Here is a 13,471-nt window from a genome sequence, read left to right as displayed (position 1 = left end):
TTGAACCTAACAAAACATATTAAAACCAAAAGAATTGGTTCGATCATATCACCTTCTTCGCAGAAACAAACCATGGTATAAAAATCCAACGAATCTTCCACAAATTAGGAATCTTTTATATTATTTAACTTAAATAATCACCAGCTTTCAGCAGAAGTAAATTTCTATTATAAGGAAAGCACGTTTTCATTTGTGGAAAAACAATCCAAAGACATAAAATATCTGTGTATGTAATTATTTGTGCCAAACAACATGGGACATAACGCCCACAGTTTTACCCCCTCTATAAATTAATACTTTCAGTCTTTCACTTCAACTCCATCAAGAAACTTCAAACTGCCAAACAAAGCATTTCTTTCAAATTTCAATCACCAAAAACACTCCCAAAGTCTTTTCACTTCTTGCTTCATATTCCAATGGATGTCTACATATCTGAAGAGTATGTCAACCGCAGGAGAATGGAGAAAAGAGCTGCAGCTGTTGCCGGAAAGAATCTGAGGTTCGGCTTTTGTGCATGCGATAGACTGGAAAAGAGAAAAAACATTCCTCAGATACCAGAACCAGCTGGACCGGAGAATGAGTTTCGGGTCACCCGCGGTGGTGTTTATGAGAGTTGTGTTTTCCAATGCTTCTCGCCGTAATAACCAGAGCGTTCGCGTTTAGTGATTCAAACGTAGACGCAGTTGCATATGCATGGGCTGTTATATTAGCTGTAGCTCTTGTATTTGTATCTCTTGGTTTTTAACTTTTTATGCTACTAATAGTGTATTTATAGCGGGGGTTTTAATAACTACGAGTGTGTTTATCCATAAACTACAACAATGTATAATTAATAGATTCTAGATAACTAAATAAGATATGTCAATTAGTAGTGTGATAAAAATATTGAACGACATCAATTGAAAAGATAGTAGATAAAGAACAATCAGACTTTTGGAATAAAAAAAAAAAGCTCTTAATTACTCTGATCACTTAATCAATAAGACAAAGTGTTAAAACGAAACTATACAGCTGGTCGCATTCTTAGAGTCAAAAGTTCAACAGATCGAGCAATGCAAAAATTATGTAATCTGACTCGGTTATGCGGTTATTACGGAAAGCCCTTCTACAAAATCGATTTAACTTTGGGTTAAGCTTGGTCACTCCTGACCGGTTATATGCGTCCGGTTAGAGCGAGCGATTCTTGAATTATCGATGTGGGTCATTGAAAACCAAATAGAGTGATGAAATCAAGCTCTGTTCTTGTAGCCGGGCTTCCGAGTTGTAGCCGGGCTTCCTAGTTGTAGCCCAAGTACTCTATCGAAAGTTAGCCCATGATTGCTTTTGACGAGTAGACTACAAATGCATACGTACGTCGGTTGGTTTTGTTTGTTAGTCTTTTAATTCTGTGCAGGAAAAATAATGTATACTTATGACAAAAAGCTACTTAACTGATCCCAAGTGTATCAATAAATCAGTTTTAGGTTATCCTTAGAATCGCCTAAGATAAGTATGAAATACGTGGATGTATGTGATTGATTTGGACCGTATACATTAATGTATATACAATATAATCATATTTAAAAAATATAATCATATATACTACACTTTTCTTTCTATATACAGTTTCAGTTTAGTAAGAAAAATCTATATCGAACATTTCCAAATTCATATACGTCTATAGATCTGTTTCATATTATTTAGTTTTAAATCCATCACCACAGAACAAAACTCTCATCTCTATTCTCGAAACACGAAATTATTGTTATTAAACTGATAAAATACTGCTAAAAGATAAGAAAAGACTTTCAAAATGAATAAATTCTTATCATGGTGCAAACAAGTTGTATATTAGCCAACAAAAAAATAAAACGAACAACTTCAAATTTTAAAATTATTAAAAGTAACAAATGAGAAGAAGAGCTCTAGAGATAGGCATATTCGCTGAAATGCTATAAAAGGAGCAAATTGTGTGAGAAAATGAAAAGAGTAACAAGAGAGAAGATAGGTTTTACATGAAGAAGAGAGTCTGATATATAGTAGCCAAGGATGACTTGCCTGCGCTTAATTCATCTCAATGATTCAATCGTCTGGGTTTTTCTAGCCACATTCTAAAAACAGTTTGTTAAAAAGATGATTAAATCTTGAGGTTTATGTATCAGGCAGGAAGTCTCCTTGGCTATCTTAATATGCTCTCTTTATCCATGTTATACCAGTATCTTCTTCATATAATATATTTTTGTGATAGCACAATTATTTTCCATGTCATTGTTGAAGAAGTTTAACCTTCCATACACATTTAAAAACGTTATGAATTTTGCAATTGTGACAATCTGTAAATGGTGTTTGGACTTTATGCTAACTTGAGTGAAAACCTTTTAGTAGTATAGGAGTTGTGGTTGGCCCATTAACTCAAACTTCCAGTCAGGTGGAGAACGTGCCGGGTGATACTAAACCGGACTAATGCTATTATATTACCGGTTTGGCTTACAACTCGTTACCAATTTATAATTCGAACCGGTTATCAATTATTGATTGAAGAAGTAGAGATCGATCCATCGGAGAAGAGAGAGTGAGATTGAGAAAGAATGACTTCGAGGTACTGGGTGGTGTCTCTACCAGTGAAGGACTCTTCTTCCACCTTGTGGAATCGTCTTCAAGAGCAGATCTCCAAGCATTCCTTCGACACTCCGGTTTATCGGGTACGCGATTGAAAATGATCTTGTGTGATTACGATCTAATAATCTCTTCGATTTGTTCCGCAGTTCAACATCCCTAATCTTCGCGTTGGAACATTGGATTCTCTACTCGCTCTCGGCGATGATCTGCTCAAGGTAAATCCTCCGTCTTCCTCCGATTGGATCATATCTTGTTGTTGGTGGTGGTGATTATAATAAAAAGAGATGTGTAGTCGAACAGCTTCGTGGAGGGAGTTTCTCAGAAGATAAGGAGACAGATCGAGGAGCTGGAGAGGATATCTGGTGTTGAGAGCAATGCTCTTACGGTTGATGGAGTTCCTGTTGATTCTTATCTCACCAGGTTTCTCATTTTTTGGTTGATTGCTAATTTTTTGGTGATCAAATTCAGTAAAGAACTAAACTTTTTTTATAAGGTTTGTCTGGGATGAAGCCAAGTACCCAACAATGTCACCTCTCAAGGAGGTTGTTGACAATATTCAGTCCCAGGTTGCCAAGATTGAGGATGATCTCAAGGTAAGAAAGCTTAAGCTTTAGCCTGAATGAGTCTGTTGGTATGCAAATCTTTGAGTTTCTTTGTGAAGAGTAGCTGGTGGATCCTCGTTTTATGCTATGTTTAGAATTTTCTTATTGTGATTTGATGAAATTGTTGTGTTACCGTCTCTGATTGCGCTTGTTATTCAGGTTCGTGTGGCTGAATATAACAACGTCCGCGGTCAACTCAATGCCATTAACCGAAAGCAAAGTGGAAGGTAAAGCTTTTTTTTTCTTTCTCTTATTCATACTTTGATTTCTCAATCGGTCTATGTTTGCTTGAAACATATTCTTCCTTCCATGTAAAGGATTTATATTTCTCTCTGCTTAGATTTTTCACATATATTTTGTGCCAAATGTGTGGCTGATCTTCCTCCTTTTTTTGTTGTTACAGCTTAGCTGTTCGTGACCTATCAAACTTGGTTAAGCCAGAAGATGTTGTCACGTCTGAACATCTCGTGACTCTTCTTGCTGTTGTTCCAAAGTATTCTCAAAAGGACTGGCTAGCATGTTACGAGACATTGACCGACTTTGTGGTAAAATTATTAATTATTGTTGAGTTCCGTACATCAACGTTGAAACTATTACTTTGTTGTACAGTGGTTTTAATCAATTTATTCTAACTCTTCTCAGGTTCCCAGGTCCTCGAAGAAATTGTTTGAGGATAACGAGTATGCTCTTTACACCGTCACTCTTTTTACTCGTGTTGCAGACAATTACAGGACAAGTGCCCGCGAGAAAGGGTTCCAAGTGAGTATTTCTAGTCAACTTCCTGATATTTACTTACTAGAGCTTTCTTAGAAGTTAGAAATAATCATCTGCCAGTAGCTGTGATTTGTCCTTAAGAACTGTTGTATTCACTGTGCAAGTTGCGACCCTTGGTTGATTCTCAAGGTTTGTAAATCATATGTTGTACACCTTTCTCTTTTAGATTCGTGACTTTGAACACAGCGTTGAAGCACAAGAGACTCGCAAACAAGAGCTACAAAAGTTGGTTCAGGATCAGGAAAGCTTGAGAAGCTCTCTTTTGCAGTGGTGCTACACCAGTTATGGAGAGGTACACAGTAACTTTGTATTGCTATGCTCTTGTATTATCATCTTAGAGTTGCAAAACCTGAATTTATTTTGATCTTTGATTGATATCTGCAGGTTTTTAGCTCCTGGATGCATTTCTGTGCCGTGCGTATATTCGCTGAGAGCATTATGAGATATGGTTTACCTCCGGCTTTCTTGGTAAATTAAGAGTACAAGCTATGCTTTTCTATTCCCTCAACACTGTTAACTCCATTACCAAATTACTTTCTCTTGTCTCATGATTTGTTATTTTCTAGGCATGTGTCTTGTCTCCGGCTGTAAAAAGTGAAAAGAAAGTCCGCTCCATTCTTGAACGCTTGTGTGATTCTACCAACAGGTATGTTAAAAAAGCCTCTGCCTTATCTATTATAAAGGTGGATTCATCTATAATAAGTAGGAAGGCAGGTTTCAGTTTGAATTTTTGAGTCTGATGATTGTATGAAAAACAATGCAGTGGATACTGGAAAAGCGAGGAGGATGCAGGAGCCATGGCTGGTTTAGCCGGTGACTCCGAGACGCATCCTTATGTATCCTTCACGATCAACCTTGCTTAAAATTTGATGAGAGATGGCTTGATGCTGCTTCTACGTTTATGCCTTTATCTGTTATATTTGTTTGTGTTCTATATATTTCATTGTTATTATATTTTGATTTTTTTTGTTTCAAAATAAAAGAAGGGAAATGAAGGTGGCACTCAGGAGAGAGATCTTACTGTAATTTTATTTTGGTCGGAGTCTTGTTAGATTCCGATGAGTTTCTGATACTTGTGGACGAGCAGAGGTTATACAGTTGTTAAAGCCTTTCGTCATTTTGTCACTTTGTTGCATTATTAAGCTGTTTCGTTTTTGTCTCTTTTTGTTTTGGTCTGAATGATATTATTATTGGTATTTTCGAAACACGCTATTTGGTGTCGGAAATGTTCTGGAGGTGGTGAAACACACGTGATCAATTTAGAAATAATATTCCAGCCTTTCATTAGACTAACATTGAAAGCAATTATACTGCTTAATTGAATTTGTTTTATTTAAACAAAATACGCATACACACGTATTAACGGTGACACTGTAAAAGCGAACTACAAAGATTACAACATTAATGAAGTAACAGTCCCACAGATACCAACAATGACCAGAACCAAAGAAAGATCAGGACGGAGCTGCATCGACATGCCTACAACATTCCCATTAAACTGGCCTGAGCTAGGACCAGGCGCGGGTGCTTCTGGAACAGGAGAGGCAGCAGTATCAAATGACCGGTTTTTGGTCGGAGAAGGGAAAAATGAAGACATATCTGGTGCATTGATATACGGTAAGACAGCAGGAGAAGTTGAGATTGTGGATTCACTAAAAACCAGAGCCCATTGAACCGACACAACGATCAAGAGAAACACGGAAAGCGAGAAGCTAGAAGACAGAGCCATAGGTGTTTCTATTTTTTCTTCTTCTGTTCTGGAAAAGAAAGATAGGTTTTCCAGAAGATTATAAATAATAGAACAGAGAAGGAGACAGATTCCTTTGTTCCCATGTGTGTGTGTGCGTGTCTTACTTAGAAACAACGAAGTGAATGAATGTGTTCACGGACTAAAGTATGGGTCCTTTAACTGTTACACATGCCTGTTTTTTTGGTTTCTTCCTCTTAAGTAATGTGATTGCATTTACATTTTTTCACTTCTACCACCTAAGGGTAACAAGTAGCAAAAACTCTCTGGTCTGCAAAGTTTGTGGCAATAGCATGTAACCTGCAAAGCTTGTTGATCTTCTTCAACAGACTAAAATGGCGTGTGAAGGTCTTGTAATAATTTACAGCTCATTCTTGTTCTGAGATTTTTTTTTTTAAAATAAGTATTATAAATAAAATCTTTCCGATAAATCGGGAATCAGATACGGTTACAGGCTTGTTTTGAACAAAATATGAAATCAATCTATTACGATCCTAGCTTTGCCCGTCCACTAAATCCGACACATTTCGCTAGTTTATTTTTTGAAATCCTTCGACTTTGGTAGCCGTTCTCTACCATTGACGTGATCCTCAGAAAAGTGAGGTTCTCCTCGTTGCCGAGGATGCCGGAAGTTCTCTTGACGTCTCCAGAATAGCTTGTTCCCGATGATCTCCACTGAACTTGCAACTTTCTTTGTCTATGAAGCTCAAACGACCAAAGGGGATGATTCAAATACTTACCGAGGCGGTACTGGGCGCAGGAATGTGAGATTTTAGATAGTAAAAAGAATTTGATGGTGATGATGATAACGCTGCAACAGTCTAAGATGAGCGGTATCGTTTAACCACTTTACCTTCCAACCGGTTTTCCACAAATGATGTAACACGTTCACAGAGGAAGTCTCCGCACAGATCTTATGTATCATTGCGGGGCTGCATCGAAGCATACCGGTCAGAAGACACTTTATAGGTAACGAGTGTGTGAAGAGAAGAGGAAAAGTCCTGCTGTTTACATCACCCAAGTGTTTGTTCATCATTCTGATGATTAATGGTTAACCGGACATAATTGCTAGCGAGAACCATTTCAAGGTAGGAAACCGAAATTTCAATTAGAGGGTTTAAAATTTTAATGACAAAGCCCAAACCCATTTTAGGAACTTTATAAAAAAGATCAAATCTTGGGCTTCAAGTAACACATTAGCAAAGGTCATATGAGATTTTCTTATCAAACAATTATCTTATGTGAATAAAAAGAAATATTTGAGAAAATACTTTTATACCTTATTAAAAAATGAGTGGAGGTAAAGGAAGATGAAAAAAAGGGGACCATGGCCTTGTTGTTATAAAAAAAAAAAGGGACCATATTGCGTCCGACATCTTTTTATCCCAATTAATCTTTGAATTATTGGATTCCCTTTTTTACCTTTTACTGGTCGATTATTGATTCAATGTATAATAGTCTAATTGTAGCTGGATATCCAAAAAGGCAAATACAATATGAGATTTGTAATAGCTATAATTGTCCAACAATTCACAAAAAAAAAGTGTTGATTACTGAATAAATTGCAAGTTAATATAACATGTAAATAAATGAAGCAAGTAATCCAATTTTTTTTTTTAAACTAACGGTAGATGGTAGCCTCTGCTAAGTTCAGCTCTGACACTGTCACTGAACTATTCCCGCAAAAAAAAAAAAAAAAAAAAAAAAACAGAGAGGTGGCAAAAGATGAAGTGGAAGTAAGAGAGACGGAAAGCAAAGATAGTCACGAGAATCATTGGCAAACTCCTCTTTTAAAGAGAAGAAGAAGAAGAAGAAGAAAGATTTGGCCTTTTTCTTTGAAGAGAGACCTCCTCTGCAAGATCCTCGTGATTCCCCTTTAACGCCTCCCTTCTTTATAACATCTCTCTGAAAAATATTCAAAGTATCTTCTCCAAAGTTCACATCTTTCTCAGCTATGAACGGCGACGGAGTTTGGCTCGACCACGACGCCGGAGAACGTTCTCAGGCGGGCTATAACGATGAGCCTGTGCCGTGGGTTAGAAACCCAGAAGAAAACTGGTTTAATAACTCACAACCACACGATGATTCTCAAAACGAGTTCAGATTCAACGGTGGTGGGTTTCCTCTAAACCCTTCAGAGAATCTGCTCCTCCTTCTTCAGCAATCCATTGACTCCTCTTCTCCCTTTCAACACTTCACACTCGACGCTACTACTCCTCAACAACAACAACAGCAACAAGAGTCTTTCTTAGCTACAAAAGCTTGCATCGCTTCTCTCCTCACTGTTCCCACCACCACCAACAAGCGTCTCGTCAATGGTTTTTGAAGTTCTCTGCTTCTTTGCTTCAGATGGGTTTTGAAACTTCTTCTGGTGATCACACTCTCTTCACCAAACATGCCGGTAATGTTTATATGGTTGTCTTGGTTTACGTTGATGATATTATCATCGCCAGTAGTTGTGATCATGCTACAGAGCTCCTTAAGAAAGCATTACAAACTTCTTTCAAATTACGAGACTTGGGTCCTCTTCGTTATTTTTTGGGTTTAGAGATAGCTCGCTCCTCTGCAGGCATCACTCTTTGCCAACGCAAATATATTCTTGATCTTCTTACTGAGACAGGTTTACTGGGATGCAAGCCCTCTTCCATTCCCATGGATCCTAGCATCAAACTCTCTTCAGAAGATGGTGATTTATTGGATAATGCAGAGAGGTATCGACGCTTAGTGGGGAAACTCTTGTATCTGACATTTACACGCCCTGACATTACGTTTGCGGTTCACAAACTATGTCAGTTTACTGCCTCCCCTCGTACCCCTCATATGCACGCAGCTTACAAAGTTCTACATTACTTGAAGGGCACGGTTGGACAAGGTCTCTTCTATTCTTCGACTTCTGATTTGAAACTTTCTGCCTTTGCTGATGCGGATTGGGGTTCTTGTGGTGACACTCGCCGTAGCGTATCAGGACTTTGTGTATTTGTTGGTACTGCCCTCATCGTTTGGAAGTCAAATAAACAAGATACTGTATCTTGTTCAACTGCTGAATCGGAATATCGCGCCATGTCTGAAGCTGTACGAGAAATGATTTGGTTTCGAAATCTTTTTGAAGATCTTTGGATTGGAAGTACAGGCCCTGCTCCTCTTTATTGTGATAACACTGCTGCCATACATATTGCCAACAACTCTGTTTTCCACGAACGAACCAAACACGTCGAACGGGATTGTCATATCGTTCGGGAACGCGTCAAGTCTGGCATGATCAAGACTCTCCACGTCCGTTCGGAGAATCAGCTAGCCGATCTGTTGACTAAACCTTTATACCCTGGTCCCTTCCGTCATTTGTTAAGCAAGATGGAGTTCATTAACATCTATGCTCCATCTTGAGGGGGAATATTGGTTCATTATAGTTTTATTGGTTTAGTTTGCACATATTACAAACCCGGTTTGTTCCGGCTAGCTGATTAGATCAAGTGTATATAGTGACATATTCATCACACGTAAATGGCTAACAGAAATATTCCTTTATTTTGTCTTCTTCCTTCTCTCTCATGCGAGCACACTTTCTCCATGTTTGCTTGAAGAAGAACTCACAATTTCTGTTCATCTAAACACTAAAAAACAACAACAACAACCCTTTTGATGACTTCGGTTTCGACTCTCCGTTTTTAGGACAACTAAACCAGATTCCAAACTCCATGAGTTTCCCTGTAATGACTTCACCACCACCGGACTTTCTCTCTTCCCGGTCATGCAACGTGTTCAGCCCTCTGGAGTTCGAGGGCCTCGCGAGCGGCGTCTTCGAGAACAGAGCCAAGGTTCTGAAACCTTTGGAGATTTTGCCTTCCTCTGGCTCTGAGCTGACGCTGTTCCAGAAACGAGCTGCAATGCGTGAGAGTTCCAGTAGCAAAATGTGCAACTCTGACTCTTCTTCCTCTGAGATGAGGAGAGAGATTGGTGATGAGACTAGTCCTGGAATCGTGGACATCTTTAACTACGAGTCTGATGAGCATAACCACAACAAAGGGAAGAAGAAAGGGATGCCTGCTAAGAATCTAATGGCTGAGAGAAGGAGGAGGAAGAAGCTTAATGATAGGCTTTACATGCTCAGATCAGTTGTCCCCAAGATCAGCAAAGTGAGTAAAGATTCTTACCTCTTTTTTCATTTTTTCATGTTTCTTAATTGTGGATTTTACATGCAGATGGATAGAGCATCGATACTTGGTGATGCAATTGATTATCTTAAAGAGCTCTTACAGCGAATCAACGATCTTCATACCGAACTTGAATCTACTCCATCAAGTTCTTCAGGCTTAACACCGTCACCACAAATGCTACCTTACCGTGTTAAGGAAGAGTTGTGTCCGTCTTCCTCCTCCTTGCCAAGCGCTAAAGGCGAGCAAGCAAGAGTAAGAATAAACTCATTTGTTTGCTAGTGGACCAAACCAGTTTGTTTGCTAGTGGACCAAACCAGACTCTAGTTTTTTTTAAGTAAGGCTTCTTTGTTTTTGTTTTAAGCAGATTGAGGTTAAGTTAAGGGAAGGAAAGGCAGTGAACATTCACATGTTCTGTGGAAGACGACCTGGTCTTTTACTTTCCACCATGAGAGCTTTGGATGACTTAGGATTGGATGTTCAACAGGCCGTGATTAGCTGTTTCAACGGTTTTGCTTTGGATGTTTTCCGCGCTGAGGTAAACATAGTACGTAGATGCTATGCTGATCATTACTTATTATTGTGAGTGAGGATTAGTAGTAGTATAAACATGATTTGTTTCTTTTACTCAGCAATGCCAAGAAGGTCACGAGGTGTTTCCTGAACAAATCAAAGCAGTGCTTCTAGACACAGCTGGTTACTCTGGTTTGCTTTGATTCCAATTCCTTTGCGGAACAGAAGGAAGCATCTATGAAGCAAAGCTAGAGGTCTATAAGCCTTTAATTAACTAGTCAGCAATTTTCTTACAGTTAGTTTCATTTCATCAGTCGTAATCTTGTATTGCAGATGATAGTTATTAATTTAATCTGGCTTTGACAAAAAAAACATGTGTTTGTGCATGCATCAGTTCAACCTTTTCATACTCGTTGCATAAAATAAACTATTTCACATGTAACCAAAATAACAAACTAGAGATTTTATTTTTCTTACATGCTTCCAAATACAACGTTCACGTTCCAAATATATGAGATCATATATAAGTTGAACATAAGGAGCTTTCCAAAATAGAAGAAAACATAAAGTAAAAGCAGACTTGGAGGACACGTGAAAACACTTGAAGACCTGTTTTACTAAACGGATAAAGATACGCAGCATCAAGATGAGTGATGGGCGGTCCAAGTGGAATCGTATAACGAAAATGCGAGACTCGATCCTTGTTTTCCATTGTTTTGAAAGACACTTGAATCAGATTAGTTCTTTCACCTTAAGTCTCAATAAGATCTCTTCTATGACGTTGTCTGTTAGTGCTGGTGGTGAAGTCGCTTCCATGTCTTTCTTCTTTTCTGTCATGAAACAACCAATGAATCTTTTTTGTTATATATCTTGTATTTGTTGGAACCTTAATTTATTTCAATGAGACAACTTATATTTATAAAAATAATAAAAACATAAATCTAAATTGCAATACCGAAATAAACTGATATAGAAAATTGCAGAGTCAAAATGACAAATTTCTTTTTTTGAACCTTTAAATGTCCTTTAATGTGATGTTTTTATAGTGCTCAGATTTTCAGGATATAACTGTTGTGTTTCTATCTCCAAACACCAAAGATAGAATCTACCGAATTTTTTATAATCCATATGGTCGACAAGAACCCTAAAAATAAAGATTTGAGAATTAATTCTCACATTAATTATTTTGACAAATATTAAGACTTAGTTACAAAGAAATTATAACTGATATTGTATGCTTAATTTTACATAATAATGATATAAATAGCATATATGAAAATAAATATTATTTTTGTACAACAAAATTCAAAATAGAATTTGAAAAGTACACTTCTTTTTCTGGTTTTTGAAAATTACCCTCTACTAAACAGATGCACAAAGGTAACCAAGTAACTTTGGTGTTATATTTCATTAGCTATTGAACCAGGCCTCTTAAATAAAAGACGGGCCTACTATCCCACTAAAACGGGCCCTAGGTTTGCCTTCCAAATAATTTGAGCGGATAAAGAATATACATAAAGATTTGGGGCCAGATTAAAAATTCCATAAGAATTTTAGCCACCGCCAAGCCGACAAACTTTAGCAAACGGTTGCCTTTCATTTTTCTTCTGTTGCCTCCCCTCTTCTTTGACGTATCGAGAGAAAGAGGAAAGTCAGCGCTTATTCGATATGATGGACGAGCCTTCAGCTCCGGTATTGGCAGTGGAATCAATAAATGGAACGAAAAGCCTTATTCGCCAGTACTACCAGATACTTGAGAAACGAAGGACTCTACCAGTGTGGCAGCAGAAAGGGGATTTCTCATAATCTTTAACGACAACCAAACACTAATTCTCGTTGGAGAGACTGGTAGTGGTAAAACTACTCAGGTAAAAGTTTCAGTCTTTTTGTTTAAATTTGATCTGTAGAAGAAAACATTAAAGTAAAAGCAGATTTGGAGGACACGTGAAGACACTTGAAGACGTGTTTTACTAAACGGATAAAGATATGCAGCATCAAAATGAGTGATGGGCGGTCCAAGTGGAATCGTACAACGGAAATGCGAGACTCGATCCTCGATTTCCATTGTTTTGAAAGACACTTGTGTCGGATTAGCTCTTTCACCCTAAGTCTCAATAAGATTTCTTCTATGACGTCATCTGGTAGTGCTGGTGGTGAAGTTGCATCCATGTCTTTCTTCTTTTCTGTTATGAAATAACCATTGAATCTTTCTTGTTATATATCTTGTATTTGTAGGAACCTTAATTTATTTCAATGAGACAAATAATATTTGTAAAAATAAGAAAAACATAAATCTAAATTACAATACTAAAATAAATTGATATAGAAAAATTGTAGAGTCAAAATAGCAAATCTCTTTTCTTAAATCTTTAAACTTCCTTTAGTGTGATGTTTTTAGATACAACTGCTGTGTTTATATCTTCCAACATCAAAGATAGAGTCTATCGAATTTTTCTATATGTTGTACTTTCAGACATACAAAAAATTATAAACTAAAAAATAAAAGCATGGGAAGGATTTGGACAAACGTCTTCGTCCGAAAACTTACAGAGAAATGGTCTTAATTAAACCATTTTGTTAAAAACGATTTCCTACAGCGTTGAGATATAGAGTATAGTTCAAATTTGGTTAATTATATGTTTTCATAATCTTATCTTAATTTTATTCCCAAAATCAGTTATAAAAGCTATAAAGTGATATGAAATATAAAATTAAAGAAGATTTTCTTTTATTAATTATTAATTTTTGACAGCAGATCTTACTAACCATTAATAGAAAAGAAAGATATGATATAATTAAATAGAATCACTACATGTCACATTATCATTTATCAGACTTAAATTTGGAGTTATCTTTGGACAATGAAAAAGCTTTGAACTAAGTTAATGACTAATTTAAATCTATTTAGTGATAAATTGTTTTAAGCTAAGTAAAATTGTGACTAATTTATCTTATTAACTAAGCTAAATCAATTTGGTGACAAATGGCTAAGCTAAACACATTTTGTGTCTAACCCAAAATGACTTGGAGACAAATGGCTAAAGGTTAATAAATTTAATGACAAATGTTTAAATTAATTTATGATT

The 13,471-nt window shown here is 37.0% G+C and overlaps 4 protein-coding genes across 6 annotated transcripts; 3 read left to right on the top strand and 1 right to left on the bottom strand.

The window, feature by feature from the left end:
• The first annotated feature begins 315 nt into the window (after positions 1-315).
• Positions 316-2,078, top strand: LOC103871976. The gene has a single exon (XM_033274134.1). The coding sequence runs from the start codon at positions 417-419 to the stop codon at positions 639-641; it is 225 nt and encodes a 74-aa protein (XP_033130025.1). The 5' UTR covers positions 316-416; the 3' UTR covers positions 642-2,078.
• A 376-nt stretch (positions 2,079-2,454) lies between these two features.
• LOC103871975 (V-type proton ATPase subunit C) lies at positions 2,455-5,136 on the top strand. Its single transcript, XM_009150313.3, has 11 exons — positions 2,455-2,681; positions 2,745-2,813; positions 2,891-3,018; positions 3,092-3,191; positions 3,360-3,427; positions 3,604-3,745; positions 3,843-3,959; positions 4,141-4,266; positions 4,359-4,442; positions 4,541-4,620; positions 4,738-5,136. Exons 1-11 carry the CDS (start codon positions 2,568-2,570, stop codon positions 4,835-4,837), a joined length of 1,128 nt encoding a protein of 375 aa, XP_009148561.1. The 5' UTR covers positions 2,455-2,567; the 3' UTR covers positions 4,838-5,136.
• Positions 5,137-5,367: 231 nt separating this feature from the next.
• Positions 5,368-5,703, bottom strand: LOC103872204. Its single transcript, XM_009150540.1, has one exon. The coding sequence runs from the start codon at positions 5,701-5,703 to the stop codon at positions 5,368-5,370; it is 336 nt and encodes a 111-aa protein (XP_009148788.1).
• Positions 5,704-6,661: 958 nt separating this feature from the next.
• LOC103871973 (transcription factor SCREAM2) lies at positions 6,662-10,857 on the top strand. 3 transcript variants are annotated; one of them, XM_018659448.2, is made up of 5 exons: positions 6,662-8,023; positions 9,336-9,854; positions 9,921-10,127; positions 10,240-10,419; positions 10,505-10,857. In XM_018659448.2, the coding sequence occupies exons 1-5, from the start codon at positions 7,676-7,678 to the stop codon at positions 10,586-10,588; spliced, it is 1,338 nt and encodes a 445-aa protein (XP_018514964.1). In that variant the 5' UTR covers positions 6,662-7,675; the 3' UTR covers positions 10,589-10,857. The 3 variants fall into 3 exon arrangements, with proteins under 3 accessions (XP_018514964.1, XP_009148559.1, XP_033148891.1); XM_009150311.3 differs by having other exon boundaries at positions 6,663-8,023; positions 9,339-9,854; XM_033293000.1 differs by having other exon boundaries at positions 6,671-8,026; positions 9,339-9,854; positions 10,240-10,410.
• The last annotated feature ends 2,614 nt before the right edge of the window (positions 10,858-13,471 follow it).

Source organism: Brassica rapa, chromosome A06, assembly GCF_000309985.2.
Source record: "Brassica rapa cultivar Chiifu-401-42 chromosome A06, CAAS_Brap_v3.01, whole genome shotgun sequence".
Lineage (NCBI taxonomy): Eukaryota > Viridiplantae > Streptophyta > Magnoliopsida > Brassicales > Brassicaceae > Brassica > Brassica rapa.
This window is presented reverse-complemented; position numbering and strand designations above follow the sequence as displayed.

What these genes read in the sequence shown, in the direction of transcription:
- LOC103871976 (XM_033274134.1), top strand. Translation starts at nt 417, where the DNA reads ATGGATGTCTACATATCTGAAGAGTATGTCAACCGCAGGAGAATGGAG.
- LOC103871975 (XM_009150313.3), top strand. Translation starts at nt 2,568, where the DNA reads ATGACTTCGAGGTACTGGGTGGTGTCTCTACCAGTGAAGGACTCTTCT. An exon ending in AACCGAAAGCAAAGTGGAAG is followed by an intron (nt 3,428 to 3,603) that starts GTAAAGCTTTTT and finishes TTGTTGTTACAG; the next exon opens with CTTAGCTGTTCGTGACCTAT. An exon ending in GTTTACCTCCGGCTTTCTTG is followed by an intron (nt 4,443 to 4,540) that starts GTAAATTAAGAG and finishes GTTATTTTCTAG; the next exon opens with GCATGTGTCTTGTCTCCGGC.
- LOC103872204 (XM_009150540.1), bottom strand. Translation starts at nt 5,703, where the DNA reads ATGGCTCTGTCTTCTAGCTTCTCGCTTTCCGTGTTTCTCTTGATCGTT.
- LOC103871973 (XM_018659448.2), top strand. Translation starts at nt 7,676, where the DNA reads ATGAACGGCGACGGAGTTTGGCTCGACCACGACGCCGGAGAACGTTCT. An exon ending in TTGTCCCCAAGATCAGCAAA is followed by an intron (nt 9,855 to 9,920) that starts GTGAGTAAAGAT and finishes TTTTACATGCAG; the next exon opens with ATGGATAGAGCATCGATACT. An exon ending in CTAAAGGCGAGCAAGCAAGA is followed by an intron (nt 10,128 to 10,239) that starts GTAAGAATAAAC and finishes TGTTTTAAGCAG; the next exon opens with ATTGAGGTTAAGTTAAGGGA.